General features: G+C 44.2%; 1 protein-coding gene across 3 annotated transcripts in view; it reads right to left on the reverse strand.

Moving 5' to 3' along the window:
• Positions 1-18394, reverse strand: part of Lrch1 (leucine rich repeats and calponin homology domain containing 1) — a 175625-nt gene that overhangs the window by 71054 nt on the left and 86177 nt on the right. For all 3 annotated transcript variants that reach the window (XM_055609683.1, XM_055609681.1, XM_055609682.1), the window contains exon 3: positions 3108-3234. In XM_055609683.1, the coding sequence (XP_055465658.1) occupies positions 3108-3234 (127 nt within the window). The remainder of the gene's footprint in view (positions 1-3107; positions 3235-18394) is intronic.

An 18394-nucleotide genomic window follows, 5' to 3' on the forward strand; every position in this document is an offset into this window, starting at 1 on the left:
ATCTATCTATCTATCTATCTATCTATCTATCTATCTATCTATCTATCATCTATCGACTGAACTACCTACCTATCTTTGTAGTTCTAGGAATGAAACCAGGAGAGGCACACACACCAAGCAAGTTCTGTACCACTGAGCTCAGTCCTGATAAGGACTTTAATCAGACACAAAGCTCTGTCCCCTTAGGTAAACAACTCTAATACCAGCTCTTGACTATAGAGTGTCAACATGATACCTGCCTTGCTGGGTTACTTTAGGGCTTCATGAATTGATGCGGATGAATTAGTTTAACAGCCTGATAGAAGTAGATGCTGGGCAAACGTCAGCCTTCTCTCTTTTCCCACAAAACTGCGCTCACACGCACAACATCTGTGCTGCAAGAGATGGTGAGGAAACCAGTAGGAGTAGGCAAGGAGGTCTGAAAGCCGTAGATTATTGTGTCAGTAGTGACTCTAAATGGATCAGATGTGGAGTTAGGATTCCATAAACTGCCCCGCGCTAGTGCCCGCATCGGGGTGGAAACACAAGCAGGCTGTGGGGGGCATTGGCCATACTGGGCAATAGTCACGTGGGGTGTCGGCTGTGCTAGGCAATGGTTGTGTGGGGCAGAGGCAATGGTTCTGCAGGGTGATGGCTGTGCGGGGCAATGGCTGTGCACAGAAATGGCTGACACGGATACTGTCTGTCTTGAGACTCTCAGGTCACTGTAATGTAAAGGCAAGGTTGAGATGGCGTTTTGCAGCTTGACTTTCTTGCAAAAAAAAAAATAAGAAGAAGAAGAAACAGCTGCTTTCTTTCTGATGGCTGAGGTATTTGGGCTTTGTTTCTAAAGTGGACAGGAACTCTGGAATGTTCGTCCACACTCAGAAGTGGGTCTGACTCTATTCAGAACACTCTGATGTGAAAACGTTTGAAACAGCTTTTCCAAAACAGCCAACAAACAATGCTTATAGGGCAGTGGGTTGTGATTTCCTCAGCACACAAGCCTTAAATGGTGAGTTTTCTCAATGCTCTGGGGAGTGCCCAACTTTTTTTTTTTTTAAACAAATTGCTAACCTGTAACCTCAAAAACAAAAGCCTCCTGCTCAAGAATGACATCTGGCCCTCCAGGGAACTCATTCCCCAATTGATAACTAAAAATAATCTGACATGACACAGTTACGTAGAGTAACACTGCTATTTTAGGCAAAATAAATAAATAAATAAAACTAAATCAAAGATAAATGAGAATGGATGGAAAATGATCTTTTATTTTTTTAGTCTGTGACCTTAACCAAGGCTGGCCATAGATCATTAGTAGATTTCACCTGCCTCACAAATACATGCTGTACATTGGGTTTTTTTTTTTTTTTTTTTTTTTTTTTTTTTTTTTTTTTTTTTTTTTTAATTAGTGTGTGTGCATGCCACAGTACACATGCAGAGGTCAGAGGACAACTGTGGGAGTCGGGTTTCCCCTCCCACCATGTAGGTCCAAGGGATTGAACTCAAGTCATCAGGCTCGGTGACAAATTCCTTTTACTTACTGAGCCAACCCACTGCACAACCCCACCCCAAATCTTTTTACTAAAAGCACACTTGCCCAGCCCCAGGGGGAGCTAGAAGAGAGCACATCAAAGCTGAGGAGCTGTCATCAAAGTGCCAGCCCTGGGAGCACCGAGCACCCAGTATGTAGCTGATCCTAAGTGTGGCACATGACCCCTGGATGACTCGTATTGGACTTGGTAGGAAAGGCTGAGTACAAACAGACAGTTTTCTGTCATGGACATACTGGGGTCATAATGCTTCACCTCTCTAAAGTTAAGTACAATATTACAAAAAGAGAGTTTCTCTTAACTGTTTCAATATGGCCACCACTACATTTGAACCACGTTTTGTTGTTGTTGTTGTTTGTTCATTTGCCTTGGATGGCTACTGGACAGTCCCACTGATGAGGGTGCTTCAAGCTCAAGTTACCATGAACAGTGAACTTCGTATGTCACTGTCCTCCCTAGCCTAGGTTCCTTTGGTCAAGAGGTCAAGAGCAGCCAGGCATGGTGGTGCCAGCACTCTGGGAGGCAGAGTCAGGGGGATCTCTGTGAGTCTGAGGCCAGCCTGGTCTACAGAGGGATTCCAGGACAGCCAACACTACACAGAGACACCCTGCCTCAAAAAACACAAGAGGTCAAGAGCTTGCGCTGCCCGGCTTCTACAACCTGCAGGCACTCTGAAGCTCTGAAGCAGGACTATAGCAGTACTGAGCTGTGGAACAAGGAGTGGGATCAGCTCAGTTCGTAAGGGACACACAGCTTGTGTCCAGAACTGGAGAGAGCATTGTTCAGACATGCCAGACTCCTCAGAGAATCACAGCGCCCAGCTCTCCCTGACCTGAGTTCAGTAAGTGTCTTGTCAGAAGTGATTTCTGATTTATCCATACTTTTCTGGATGTATATGCAATCTGCCAAAATTACCCTGCTACTCTACCATAACCTGTCAACCTCAGGAGCTGCATAGCCTGTGAAATTCAGGCGGTGTGATCCACGGGCAAGTCCTGTAAATTTCAGGAACCGTGACCAACCCAGCATGACTGCCAGCTTCGTGTCTCCTCACTTCACGCCTTTACCACACACTGCCTCCAAAGGGGAGGCTCCTGCTGTGGTTTCCCTGTTGGCTCCAGGCTGGTGGTGTTAAGAAGTAGGGGGATCCTTTAATGGGTGGAGCCTAGTGAAGGAGACCAGAGAATGCTCTTGGACAGGGTTCTCTATCATAGTGCTTGCAGGATCCCAGTAACAGCCAGTCAGAGTGAATCATTATAAAAGAGCAAAACTTGTCCCTCCCTCTCCTTGGCTTCCTATCTAGCCACGTGCTCACACATTTGCTCCTGCCATGATGCCATCAGCGGTGCATGAGGAAGTCCCTCAGCAGTGCCCAAATCGATCGTGTGCTTTCAGCCTCTAAAACTGTGATCGACACAATCTGTTGTACAAAACTCCCAATCTCGGGTATGCTGTTATAGCTACAGGAAAGGATGATCAGACTTCCCCTTGCTATTCTGTAACAAGCCTTTCACGGGACTTTTAACGGCCACGGTCGGTTAATAAACAAGAGCATCTTAGAAATCAGTAACATACCAACTCCATTAACTGTTTGAGCTGACCTATCTCTTCAGGCAGTGATCCAAGCTTGTTGTTACTTGCGATTAAGACTTTGAGAGGCAGGCCACACAGGCAGGCAGGCAGGGCAGACAGCTGATTTCGACTGTAAAGACAATACAACAAAAACACATGTAAACAGAGAGGCCACGTCATGATGCTGCCTGTGGTCAATTTCTCTTTTGTTGGGGAGTACGTTTTTCTTTGGGTTATTTGAGATAAGGGCTCTCTAAGTAGCCCTGGCCAGCCTGGCATCCCTCCATAGCCCAGGATGGCTTTACATAATCTTCTGCCTTTGCATCCATAGCACTAGAATCACAGGCCTGCAGAAACATGCCCACCTGTGAATATGAGAAGATATTTTCCAAATATAAAAACCCCAATACTTCTGTCTATGAAAGCACTGAATGGAGGCGTGGAGAGACAAGATTGGATAACAAGTACCAAAATGAAATTTGATGACTAACGTTGAGCTTTCACCAGTCAGAAGAGCCTAGACTAGTAAAGCAAATGACAGCTCATGCTATTTGGAATACAGAGTAAGGGGGACACTCCTCCATTGCTGGTGGGAGGACAAACTCGAATGGCCACTAGAGAAAGCAGTGTGGCGGTTGCTCGGGAAGATGGGAAATGATCTGCCTCAAGAACCAGCTATACCACTCTGAGCATATAACCAAAGAATGCTTCATTCTATGACAGAGACACTTGCTCAGCCATATTCATTGCTGCTCTCTTCATAAGAGCCTCAACAGATGAATAGATAATGAAAACGTGACATACTTACACAACAGTCTATTACTCAGCTATTAAAAAAAAATGAAATTCGCAGGGAAAAGGATAGAGCTGGTGAAAATGATTCTAAATGAGATAATCCAGATGCTAAAGAAGAAATGTGATATGTATCTGAATATATGTGGATGCTAGCTATTAAGTCTTCGGTAAGCAAGCTACAGTCCATATGGCCACAGAGGTTAGGTATAGAGTAAGGGTCTAAGAGGAGGAAGGGATCTTCTTAGAAAGGGGAAATAGGATAGTAATGGATGGATGAGGGGGACTGGAACAGGCGCATCACACAGGGAGGAGACGGGGCAAGTAGGGTAAGGGAGGGGCTATGGAAGGGACACCTAACACTAAGGACCATTTGCAGGGTTATAGGAAAACCTACTACAGTAGAAGCTTCTTAAAATATATATATAAATATTAAAAAAAAAATCTAAGTGGACTCACCAAACAACCAGGATACAAAGCCACAACAAGACATCTCTCACGCCCAAGGGAATCCTCCGATACTAGGCATAGGTCGCATCTAATTGAGTTGTGGGCCAAAGGAACCCCGCGGAAACCCACGAACAACCCAGGCTATTGCCAAGGCTATTGGTGGCTCTCCACAGCCTAACAGTAAGGCCAACTGCTGAAGACAACACCTGTGCCACTCTTGAAACATGGAAAAGCCAAGCTGGGGCCCGTCAAGAGCCTTAAGCCTACTCAACTAGTGTTATGGCGGAGAAGATACTAGCATTCTACCAAAAGAGAAGGGAGGGTAAATACCCAGGCAGCTGTAAAACGGTCCATCTGCAATGGTGACCTGCATGCAAGACACACCGGGACAAAAGTGACACAAAGGGCGTGAGCGTAACCAATCTCAGCCTGACTGCATTTAAAGCCCGCTCGATGAGAGGGGACCCCGACCTGACACTGCCCAGGTGGCCAATAGCCTGACACTAGATAAGCCCTGGACCAAGGGAAAGCCAAATACTATCGTTCTGCTGCAAAGCTGTAGCAATACAATGACTCCTAACAACATTCCGCCATAGACAAAGATCAGTGTGTTGCTCGGCCACCATCAGAGATGCGTCCTCCTCCAGAACACGGGGACAAATACAGAGACCCACAACTGGACAGTCTACAGAGAGTGAGGAACTTTGGGAAACTCAGTTCCAAAGGGGATTCCTGCCCAGGCTCTGGGAACTCTGTGGAGGAGGAGGAGCAAAAGGGTTGTAAGAGCCAGGCCTTCCGGATACCACACGGCAGACACACATATGAACACACGGAGGCTGTGGCGGCATGCATAGGGCCGTCACAGGTCTAAGCCAGATGTGGTCTCCGAGGTGAAGGGGGGAAGTGGACATAAGCTAACCCAGAGGCGATCTCCAATTAATAGCTGCCTGGAAAGGAAAAAAAATACTTTTCTTAAATTGTGTCTCACTGGATATACAAACTTTTCAGGGCAGTACCCATGCCCATCAGTGGACAGCCAACATAAGGTGAATTGAACAGTGGTTTGGGAGAGGTTTTTTTGTTTTATTTATGCATTTATTTATCTATCTATCTATCTATCTATCTATCTATCTATTTATTTATTTACTTATTTATTTATTTATTTATTTTGGCTCATAATGTTTAAGTGTAGATTTTTTTTCTTTTTAACCATGCCTTTTGTTTGTATGTCATGGTTTCCAGTTTGGGGTTGTCGTGGGCTTTCTATGTGTGCGAATGGGTGTGTCTCTGCATCTGCAGGTGTTTCTTGTGCTTTGTCTTCAGCTCTCTTTTCTTCTGTGCATGTGTCTGTTTGGTTTTACCTTATTTTACTTTGCTAGAATCCTATATGTTGTCTAATGAGTGAGACAGAGACAGAGAAAAAGAGACAGGTTATGGACTCAGGTGCGTGGGAAGGTGGGAGGACCTGGGGACACTTGGAAGTGAGGCAACTAATATAGTTTGTGGGGGGGGAAAGTATTTTCAATTTTTAAAAATTAAAACTTTTTAAAAAAGAAATTTGAAATTCTGAAAAAAAAAAAAAAGCAATTTGGTAGAATGAATGAATTCTGGGGTTCTGAAGCAGAACTCTGGGGTCAGGTGAGTTAGCCTTCCGCTGTCCATTACACCCTTCAGTATCACTGACTGGCTGAGGGCTTCCCATCAGACACATGACCACCGTCTGAGGATGGGAAGATGCTAAGCATCAGGTATGATCACTCCACCTTACACAAATCATCCACACCAGCTTCTGCATGTACGTTATAAACACACACAAAGGGGCCTTCGGTAGGATGCAGCTTTGCACAGTGCGGTGCCATGAGCTTCTTGACCAGAAGGACAGAAAGACAGGAAGACGGAAGGAGGCAGCAGGACAAGCATTCTCTCAAACCAAAAGCACTGGGAGCAGGCGTTGCCAGAGCTCAGACCATAAATGGTTCCCAGGGGCCCAGTGCTACAGGCTACCTCTTAAATGCCCACCACCGGAACTGGAGAGGCGGCTCCGTGGTTAAGAGCACTGGCTGCTCTTCCAGAGGAGCACGGTTTGCTTCTCAACACCCACATGGCAGTTCACAATGCCTGTAACTCTAGTTGCAGGAGCTCCAACACCCTCACACAGACACACAATCATCCAAACAGCAATGCACATAAAATAAAAATTAAAAAAGCCCACCAACTTCCAAGAGTAGCATGGTGCTATTTCCATCATGTGCCACCCCAGACCCCAAAGCAATGGGGCCTACTGACTAGACTAGAACTTAACAAAAAAAAAAGCCAAAGCAAACCTTCTCTCTTTTTGTTAACTGTTACATTAACAGAACGCTGCCTGACTGATGCCACTGTTTTCTCCTGACAACATGTACAGGAAACTCAGTCAGACAGGACCAAAGCAACCAGTACTCTGAAGACACTGTTTGTTAAAAAAAAAAAAAAATAAAAATAAAAAAAAAAAAAGGAAAGGTAGCTTTCTACCAAAGAACGCCTGGAACCCAGAGGGCATCAGCTTCCCAGGGTAGCCAAATGGCGGCTCTGCTCCACTCTGCAGGAAGAGATAGAGCACGCAGAAGTCTCTGAACTTCCTACTGTCCCTGTTTGGTTTTCTAAGACAGAGAGAGTCATTAATGAAACTTGATTGACTCGTCACATGCTCACATCAGCCATTTAATTCAGCCTCCTCCTGACACAAAGCCCTCTGTCCCACTAGCAAGCTCAGACACAGATGGGTTACAGTTTCTCCGACTTCCTTCCCCCATTATTCCGAGGATGAAGCCAACATCACGTGAATGCAACCATTAAAAACTTCCGTGTGTTTGTGCCCACGTGCACAACACTTCAATGCTGTGCCCCAGGCAAAAGACTTAGGGAAGTCTCGGTCAGAAAGATGGGTTTCTAACCTACCCAAATATCATTAGTGGTCACTTGGGGGTATCTAATAAGTGGTTTTTATTTTCCTTTTCACACTTTGTCCTGTTTTCTGAAACTCCTACAGGAGTTTTTACAATCAGAAAAGAAACATCCTGTAACAAGATAAACTACACTAATGTAGGAACAGTCACATGGGTGTTCCTATCTGTGAACACTCGTTGATAAGCACATGCCCTGTGCATTACAATGGGTATATGCTACACCAGAAACCCCAGCTCCCCTGCACATGGTAAGGGGCGGGAATCTGGTCCGCCAAAGGGCATCTCTAGCCTATGGGTGGACGCTGAGCAAAGAGCCTGTCTAATCTGGCTCTCCCTTAACCAACACCTCAATGTCACTCCTATTCCTGGCACTCGGTTCTTAGCTAGCTCTATTAGGGCGAGAAGTAGCCCATCAACCATTTCTCCTGTGGCTCAGATCTGCAAGAAAGCTGTTTCCACAACTGGGCAGAAGAGCTTTTCCATGAAGTTGTAGCAGCAGAGGGGAGTGAGGGGGCTTCCCAGGGGCCCTGGCTCTAGTGACCTGGCTCCAGGTTGCTACCTTCCTGGGTCAGAAACACACACAAACACACACTGACACTTTCCCTCATCTCGGGGGACAGCAGAGGTAGAAGTGGGCCCCAGGCTGTCCCTCTCCTATCTCCAAGGACCTGCTTACAGAACTGGTTAAATAACAGTCCCCTTGGCGTCCTGCTGGCTTTTCTCAAGCTCTGAGAAGGGCTCCGTAGCCACCTACAGAAAGATAGCTCGGTTATTAAAAGGTGACCTGTAAATAATTCACATCGCCATTTGTGATTATGAAATATTCATAATATGTAAACCAGGCAGGTGGTATACACCTATAATCCAGCACTATGGAAGCCGAGGGAGAAGGAAGGCCTGGGTTACAGACCAGTCTCTAAAAGCACAACGTTTATAAATACCCTCTTCCACAAGGTGAAACTGTGAAGCCAAAGGAACGTTCACCAGGCAATTCTCTTAGTACGAAGGCATAGCTCAACTTTCTAGGGAGGGTTGCGGGGGTGGGGGAGGAAGGAATAGATATTTCCAAAATTTCTACTTTCCAAGCCACCTTGAGATTTTTTTCCTATACTCCTCTGGGTCTCGCCACCTGAGGCAGGCACCTACCCAGGCCAGTGACACACCTACAGAGTCATAATCACAGCACCAAAAACAAAGCTCTGTGGTGCTGGCTCACTCTCTCTGGAGTTGTTTAAGGGCAAGCGCACTTCTGGACACTGGAGAGTGGTTTGGTGGAGTGCCTGCTGTTCTTCCAGGGGATCTGAGTTTGGGTCCCACACCCACGCTGGGTGGCTCACGACCACCTTTACCTCTAACTCTAGGACCACCTTTCTTCTGACCTTCAAAGACACACACACACACACACACACACACACACACACACACACACACACTTTGAAAAAAAAAATTTAAGCCTATAAAAACATCTGTGGCCTCTTTGGCAGAATGAATGCTTTTTACACCAAAAACTGCTTAGCACTCCTCAAGTCCACGGATCTAATAGTTTAGTCACGATAAAAGCATGGCACAGGCAGAGGCATGCTTCTCCAGAGCCACCCACCTGTTCCTACAGTGTCTATCACATATATTTTGTCACAAGGTATTTTTGGATTATCCCCAGTTTCTATGAGAGTCCAAGGTTTGAAACACAAGTGGGTAAACAAAGACCCACAGTCCCCAAGGGAAGAACTCATAAAGGGGGGAGCAAAGGTACCCCTTTGGCCACCTGTCCACTGCAGATGTCAGCAGCGGAGCTTGCTGAAGCCATTCGTCTGACACCTATTTCTCTCCGGCAAGACCCAGGGGCCCCAGTCCTCCACGCTTGCCTCCTGCCAGCCTCCAGGTTATAAACAGACCCTTCAGGGAAAGAACATTTAAGGAAAAGGCCACAGGGTACCTGATAAGGTATAATAAGCCAGTATTTACCCTCAAATCTAATCAGTGAGGTCCGTCTAAAAAACTAATTTTATTTGTTGTTGATTCCTTTTGTCACTCTCTACAAACAAGTTGGTCTGTAGTGGAAAGAGCTTGTTGACACACAGTCATGGGTTCACCTGTGATGGCTTGAGATTCCTTGTCCTCACAGCAGGAGGCTCTTCCTACTCTTCCTGACACTGTCCCTGCCTGCCTGGGTAGACAAGGCCAGGGAGTGAGGAGAGGGACGGACGCCTGGCTTCTGGTCCTATGATATCACTTCTGGCGTTCTCAGCTGAGTAACTCCTCAGGTGTTTACCTCCTCACCAAAAAACCAAGTAACACAGCTCCAGGTAGTTTCATGCCAAAATCTACAAGGTGAATTTTCAAACACCAGCACCCTGCCCTGTCTTCCTAAACTAAGGGATTCACAAGCCAAGACGTTTCTGATGGGTTTAGTTTTATTTATATGTATTTTGACTGAAGAACTTATCAGTGTCCATTCTAAGGGCCTAAACTGATTCCTTTTTGTTGGCTTATTTCAGGGTTATTTGAAAAAAATATATTTAAAAAGCACAGACACGTAACACTATCTGATTTCACTAGGAAAAATATTCTTTCCCCTCTAATTCTACAGAATATGGTGTGTGTGTGTGTGTGTGTGTGAAAGAGAGAGAGAGAGAGAGAGAGAGAGCTTTTACTTAATAAAGGTACAGAGAGCTGACTTAGAAATAATCTATAGAAAATGTTAATCACAGATGTATCTACTCTGCAGTTTTTACTACTGTGTAGAATGCTCCCCAATTCTGTAACCAAGAGGCAGGAATTCAAATCCCACCTTTGCCAAAACATTCCTTTCTATAGCTTGAGGTAAGCCATTTGATGGCTGAAGAAGGCACACAGTAAGCTCTACCCGGATCTGGTCAGACGGCTCAGTGGGTAAGGGAGCTTACTACCATGCTGATCTGAATTTGATCCCCAGGAGCAAATACTCTGCAGAGAGTTGTCCTCAAACCTCCACATATATGCTATATGGCTCACATGTTTACACACACACATACACACAGATACATACACTCCATACATGTGCTATCTGGCTTACATATGTACATGCATATACACTCCACGTGTGCTCTATGGCTCACATGTGTACACATGGGAGCGCACGCACACATACAAATGTGAAGCATATTTTAAAAGACCCGCCTAGCATGAGATTCTAGATGCAAAAGTGTTTAGCCAATCACTAAGTCCATACGTAAAAGCGAAGCCATCTGTATCTAACTACTAAGATGGTTTATAGAAGAAAATTAACAAGGGCAGACGTGTGCTCAGCTAGTTCAATTTATTGTCCTCAATGGCTAAAATTCCAGCTGCTTTTAAGCACTGACTAGCATGACATCAGAAGCAAGGCAGGGGAGACATCACCGGAGACCTACAAGACACAAGTACTTGTTAAGTATGGAACTGGTCAAGACACCCCACATCAAACAGAACATTAAAAATGTGTAGGACAATCAGGAGAATTTTACTTAAGTCAGATGAGATTTTATAATACTAAGAAGTTTATAATAATTCCTGGGTTTGTTTGTTTGTTTGTTTGTTTGTTTTTCATTAGGAAGGCTATCTTATTCTCTAACAGAAAAAAAAAAGAGCAGAATAAAATGTGATTCCATGTTCAAGCAGTGAAAATATATGGCAGCTAAAAATAAATACAATCATTTAAAGAAGGAGAGCCAAACAGGCTCTAACCCCAGCCTACTCCTATCCTGAGTGCAGACAGTCAGGACTAGGGCAAGCTCCACCAGGGAGCCTTTCTCCTCATCATCTCCCACTCCAGCACCTTTCCCTAGCAAAACACGAATCCTAGGATACATGCCCAGGTCTTCAGACAGTCACAGAAACAGCAATGTGAAATTATTAACCTTCACAGAGCTGTTAAGAGAACACTTCAGGCCTGAGGAGCCGCAGGGCTGGTTTCAGTGTGGCCACACCAGGCTCGGCCTCTGCTGCTCCCGGTGGAGAGACTACCTAAACATCTGTACCTAAACATCCTGTACTGACAGCTGCATCATCACTGTCCATGCTGGCACCTGACCTCAGGAAGCAGCAGCAACTTTGGCCAGGAGGCCTTCTTTCTTATGGGATACCTCACCTGATTCTATTTTTACTCTTTGGTGTGAAATCCGCTCGCCTTCCATTATAGCAGCACAACTTGTCTGCTGCTTTGCATATGACACCTGCTAGTTTTCATACACACGGAGCAGAGAACAATATCCATAGAGAACCATTTCCTTTTCCTGCTTCCTCCTTCCTGAAAAGCCCACCCTGGCAAAGCGTCTCACCCTGGCCTTCCCTTAATGACTGAGTCCTTCCCTTCATCACAACACCTCCCTCCAGGCCCTTCACTTCCGTAGAAATGTGTCTCAACAATTAACTACAGGGGCCTGCCTTTGAGTTACCTTGGGATAGTTTTGATGCACTTTAATTGTATGCTATAAAGCTAAAATCAACTAGAGACTACCTTTTTGTCTAACTGTAGAGCAAAATAATACTACGATACATTAATTCTTCAATCGGAAAGTTTATTTACTTAGTAGTGCTGGGAACTGAAGCCAGGGTCGTAACCTCAGCCCAAAGGAAGGATTTAAGTTAAAAGCATACGTCCAATATGGGAGCCCAAGTTTAAACCTCTCTTTGAAGCAATTTTGCAAACTACAGCCTGACCATGACCCTCATTTGCAAACTTAAAATGCCTTAAAACTAGAAACACAGAACTATTATTTCAATTAAAACCTAACTGGGTTCTTGGAAACCATGCCAATTAATTTCATGCCCACACATGTGAAAGGCATGTTTTGAGCTGGTTAGGGATTCGGTTTGAAAGAAGAACTGTATCAAAGCCAGGCCTCCAGAGTGGACCTTCAAAGCCACGCCTCAGAATTCAGCCCAATTTTGCAATAGCGGCTGCATGCCCTTTCAGCTGTGCATGCCTGTACCATATATGGGTACCACAACTGCACTGGTTTCCCACAATAACAGCCCATCAGTCTCCTCTTGAGTATAAATAACTCGCTGCTTAAAACATTCCATAGTTTTGCACCCAAACTGGGTAGCAGCCGCTGCTAAGCAATGTCCACAGATTGAAGAGATAATGGGTAATTCCTCTCTTTACTTCCAAGCATTCTTAAATTCAAAGAGCATGGCATTCACTGTAAAAGCTAGTGCTTGAAATCTGCTTCATTTAAAAATGGAAATAAATGTTTAAAAATTAAGGGGGAATTTTCAAAGAGAACGAAACACTGATATCTGTGATAATGTTGATTTATCAAAAACTTGTGGAACCAACAACATAGGTTTGTGGTTATATGTATGTGTTTGTGTGGGGTGTGTGTGTGTGTGCGTGCACACACACTCGCACGTGTACGTAGGCAAGAAAACAACCTGAGGAGTTGTTCCTCAGGAGCCATCTATCTTGTTTTTTTGTGACAGGATCTTTCATTTGCCTCTAACTTGCCAAATAGCACAGGCTAACTGGACAGCAAGTTCTCGGTATCCACCTGCCTTCTTAGCGATAGGATTACTAAGCTTGTTGGTCGTCCCTCCATACATTCATTCTGATAATTTAAACAGCAATGGGAAGCCGGAAAAATGGCAGGATAAAGGCACAAACTTTCCAGTGGGAGGTAATAAAATGCTGTACTACTAATTAATGATTGATTAGTGCAAAAGACACGGAAGGAAAGGGGTCAAAATAATTCTGAGATCTCAAGCAGATTTGATGGAGATGAAGACTAAAAGCACAAATGAGGGTGAGAAAGAAGCCAAGACACACAAGAAATGTCTTCAGTTTCAGTTACTAAAGAGTAACTGGCTATGGTAAAACACCATAACCAAGGCAACATAGAGAAGAAAGGATCCTTTGGCTTCTGATTCCAGAGGTAAAATGGACCATGATGTCGGAGAGGAAGTAGTAGGCAGCAGGCAGTTGGAACTGCAGAGAGAACTGGGACTTGCCTGAGGTTACTGAAAGCTCAAAGCCTGCCAGCCACTCAAAGAGCCACACCTCCTCAAGTAAGGCCACACCCACTAAGCCTTCCCAAACAGCATCAGGAATTGGGGACCAAGTATTCAAACATGTGAGTCTACAGGGAAATTTTCATTCAAACATCTACACTTAGTTCAACTCATGCTGGATTTTGAGATACAAACAAGATATCCAAGAAGGACCTGGGTATCAGGCAATTTAGGAAGTGAGGAATGGCATTCAAAAGAGCCAAACAGTGGAAAAGAGACATGGGAAATGGGAGGCAGGAGGTCTTAGTAGAAGCTAAGGATCAAAACTCTGGGAACCCCCAGATTTAAATAAGTGGAGGAAGAGAAAGAATACTCAGACTTGGGAACAGTGAAGAAATGCAAAGAGGCAGAGGAGTCACCAGAAAAGAGAGATCAAGGCTGCAGAAGGAAAATGTCACTGGCGTCATTACCAAACAGAATTCCATTATTTTTGACAGGTCATGAGTGTCTTTTCTCCTCATGAACCAGTGCAAAGTTCCCAGAAACCATGAAAGATATATGAACCCTTCTGCTTCGTCCCCAACAGGACCAGGCAACATCATTCTGAGCCACAATCGACTACATCCTGCCTGCACTGTGATCGTGTTAATATAAGCCACAGAGCCCTACGATGGGGTTTATGAAGATCTAAGTATTACAGTTTGGTGACTCCCAGGGAATAATGAAGAGAACCTTCCTTTAGGTAAGAGAGTGGTAAGAGGATTCCTGGCTAGCCTATGGAAGTGCCTGTCGATGTCAGCACTGCCGTCAGACACTCAGTGGTCACCGTAGTGACGTTAAGCTGTTTTCCAGGGCACATCAGGGCACAGTGGTCTCATGGTACACATCATCCACAAAGGGGATAGCGGTCATAACCTGTTGCTCAAGCTCTCTGTAGGGCTCCCATTCAAATCACTGACCAACCGAAAGCCACTTTCTGTCCTCAAAGCATACAGGCCATTCTCTAGTCCCACTCCACCACCTGCCTTCAGGCAACAGGTCCCTCACAGTGCTAAGGATACTTGGTATAGAAGGAAAAATATTCACAACCTCCAGGAAATATTTTTGTCCAGCTATAGCTGTGTTCAATGAGCTCACTGCTGCACAACTCTTTCATGTGATGACAAAATTCTGAAGTAGTGCCCATTAGCACAGGCTTCCTCTCTAGCTGCTTCCTGGCTGCTACAAGGGGAGCAGCCTGGCTCAGCCACTCCCTCCGGAGCAGGATCCAGGAAGGCCTCTGAAACCCTGAGCTGACACAAACCTTTCCACCCTCATGCTGCTTTGCTCGGTTATCTAATCACAACAATGAAAATCTCAGTAGACACAAAATGGGTTCCAGCGGGAGAGATGTAAATCCCAAATTGAAAAGTCATCCACAATTTTCTTTATATCTATATATTATTTTCCCCAGCAAATACACATGAGCTATTCGTGGAATGAATTGTACAGGCTATAAAGAAAATCTTGAACAATCTAAAGAATCTACAATCAGGATATGTCCCTTCAAACAATGAATCAAATTCAAAATAAATATTAAAAGGGTACCTTAAAGCAACTCTATAGAAACTCAAAGCACATGGGGTGGTGATCTTAGGATAGGAGAGGTTATAGGTCTTGAGAGGGTGGGTAGAGCCTTTTGGGGTATTCTTAAGTCACTTGGAGCATATTCTGGAAGAGGAGCCCCATTTTGTCTGTTTCTTTGCTTCCTGTTTGTGGTGATTAGATTTTTGTTTTTGTTTTGTTTTTTGATCACACACTTTGGTCAGGACACACTACCCATCCCAAGGACCCAAATTTATGGAGCTGCCCAATCTTGTAAGCCTCAATAACTATATAAATCATAGTCATTTTATATTAATTGTCCTGCAATTTGCTGTAATGCCAGAAACTAAAATACTGCATATAATAATATTTAACATAGGGGCTGGAGAGGAGGCTCCGTGGTTAAGAGCAATGGTTCCTCTTCTAGAAAGCCCAAGTTCAGTTCCCAGCATCCACATGGAAGCTCACAACTGTTTGTAACTCTCGTTCTGGGGGAATACAACTCCCTCACAGCTGCAGGCAAAACACCAATGTACATAACATAAAAATAAGTAAATTATTTTCAAAAAGTATTTAGCATCCACCCAAAGCTCTATGTACTAAGGTACTCACACCTTGAAAGCTCTTATAAGAGATGAAAGGTAAAGCCGGCACGACGGCATAAGACTACATATAACCCAGAACTATGGCTGCTGAGGCAGAGGACTACAAGCTTGGCTCAGGTTTAGAAAAAATGAATAAACCTGTAGTCAAAATAGAATGAAAGAAACCAGGTAGATCAGACCAGAAATGAGTGAAATAGAAAATAAAGGATCAATGATAATAAAATAAAAAACTAACTGGGAGAACGAACACACACACACACACACACACACACACACCTTATCTTTAATTAAAAATAATCCTGGGGGCTAGGCTTGATCGTGCATGCCTTTAATCCCAGCACTTAGGAGGCAGGGGTAGGCAGATCTCTCTAAATCTGAGGTTTGAAGCAAGCCTGGTCTCAAGTTCCAGGCCAGCCATGGCTACATAGTGAGACACTGTCTCAAAAACAACCTTCTTTAAAAAAAAAAAAAAAAAAAAAAAAGAGTAAAGAAAAGAACACACAGACTTACAGTTTAAAGACTAGAAGGAGGAACTACAGCAGAGCTCACATCGAAAGCCCTTTTCTTGTTTCCACACTTAGGCTGTCCCCTGAAAAATCCCCTACCAACTACTTGCAGGTTCATGAAATGGTTCTACAGAGCATGGAAGGCAGTGGAGATGGCACTCAATGAGGTTGAAGCGCTCGGTGATCTGTGACACGTCAAAGCAGCAGAACAACTCATTCCTGTCACTCCTCACACAGTGTGACTCAAATCTCTCTTCGGCTCACACCTACCCCAGAGGCTGCTCATTTAGTGCTGTCATGTCCAGTGGTGCTGGTGGACAATGATTATTGTCTTTATATGTGTGCATGTATAACACACACACACACATACACACACACACACATGCATATATATATATGTTCTTCTCCCGTCTCTCTCATATACAGCACTATTTATAACACAGTATATTAACTGCCAGAGTTTTACAGGAAATGTAATGAGTTGATCACTGATGGAAAGGCAATGTTTCAAAGGAGTTTTATTGGTCTAGTTAGAAAAATAAATGCAATCTGGAGCTTGACGATTTGGGACTATGGAGTAAACACTGAGAATCACCGTAGGTGAAGGGAAGTATCTGTAGTAAATTCAGTGAGTATTCACCTCATTTCCAGAGAGCTACTCTGGGGGCACAAAGATCTTCACATCCCTGTAAAGATCAGAAACAGAGCAGAAAACAAAGGCAGCAAACTCAGGCGGAGAGCACAATGTCGCTTTTGTGCTGCTGGCTTTTTTTTTTTCTCCCAATACAAACAGTCAGCTAAAACATCTGTGATCAGGTGTGTAGAATGGAAAAACCCTCCTCCGAAGACCTGCCAAGTGCAGGCTACACTAAAAGGAATGGAATTTGGTAAGAAATATCCCATTATTAATTTACTTGTGTTTGGTAGCCTGCCAGCACAAAACAAAGAGACATAAACTCACACGCACTTTACACACAGCAATTCACAAACACACCCTAAGGTTCAGGACCCACTGCCTATATATTCCACCGTAATAACAAATGCCTGGGGAGCCCTAGGAAAACCAAGGCTTCAGCCATATGTAGACAGCTGTACTATGTAGGCTATAAGTCCCAATGGCCTCTTTCACGTCTACCATTCCACGGAAAATGCACTTACATTTTAAGATCGATAGTGTCAAATTCCAACCTGGTTCACTGTGTTTTGGAGTTTCTGTGTATCTGAGATTTCATAAGATACATGACCATCACATACACACATGCATACATACATATACTGAGACACACAAGCACACACGGATACACACACAAACACACACATGCAGGTGTACACATACACACAAGTGCTCACATTTTCCCTTTAAAAGAGCCTCATAAATAGGAGGGGACTTAATTTGTATCAATTGAAACAAAACTCCTTCCAAGTTCAGAAAAAAAAAACGGTATCAATTTCCCAATTTTCTAGATGCACTGTTTTGCCCCACATAGCTTCTTTAGAAATGGCAGCATAAGACAAGAGAACTACGAAAGTTAATTTTTATTTCACAACAACAACAACAACAAAGAAACAACTGTGAATTCTAAGGCTGCCCTGGCCCAGGGTCCCTCAAATAAGAGAGCGAGTGTTCTGAGAATTAAAGATTCTTTCTGAGAACGAGTCCCAGAAGAATGCGGGGATACTGGTTATATGACCATCAGGAAGTTGGCTCTTTTTGCACATTGTTTAGCAGCCAAAAAGGATACCAGGCCACAGAGATGGCAGCCAACATGCATTCCTTTTACAGCGTGATAACATTTCGTGAACCAGACAACCCTCTTCGAGGGCGACAGCTCCAAACTCACTCAGAAGATGGGGGACGCAGGGTTTCTGAGGCCCGGCCAGTCACGCTTCCTCTGAGAATAGGAAACCCACTCCCCCCTCATCCTGGAAGCGGTCTGATTAAATGCTAGAAAGAAGTTTAGTTTTTGACAGCTCCATCTCCAAACATCTCCAAGCTGAGCCTCCTATGCCAAGGTCTCCATTCTAAGATTCACAGCACTCACTGCTGCCAAGTGCTCCGTTCCTCTGGGCTACGCTAGTTTCTTACAGTACACTGACACCTTTCCAACCATTTAAAATAGATTTTGGGCTCATCTGGGTGTTTCCAGTTCCAAGTGTTTGCTGCTATAGAGCAACAGGCTTGCTCAATCACTTTTATTGTTCTTGGCCACATTCCTTGGACAAAGATATTTTCTAACAGGAAGACACGAGGGCACATACACTAAACTAACATAACCTTTGGTTGTGAACACCAAGAAGCAAAGATTAAAAGCCTAGATGCTTCAAACACAGGCTACATAAGCAGCAATAAATCAGTAATTTCCACAAATATTGTTTCCTAGAAAATGTGGAAAAGAGTTTCATGTTTCTAACTGCAGAGTTCATGGCAAAGATGTTTT

The sequence above is a fragment of the Psammomys obesus genome, unplaced genomic scaffold, assembly GCF_907164565.1.
Source record: "Psammomys obesus unplaced genomic scaffold, mPsaObe1.curated_primary_1811, whole genome shotgun sequence".
NCBI lineage: Eukaryota > Metazoa > Chordata > Mammalia > Rodentia > Muridae > Psammomys > Psammomys obesus.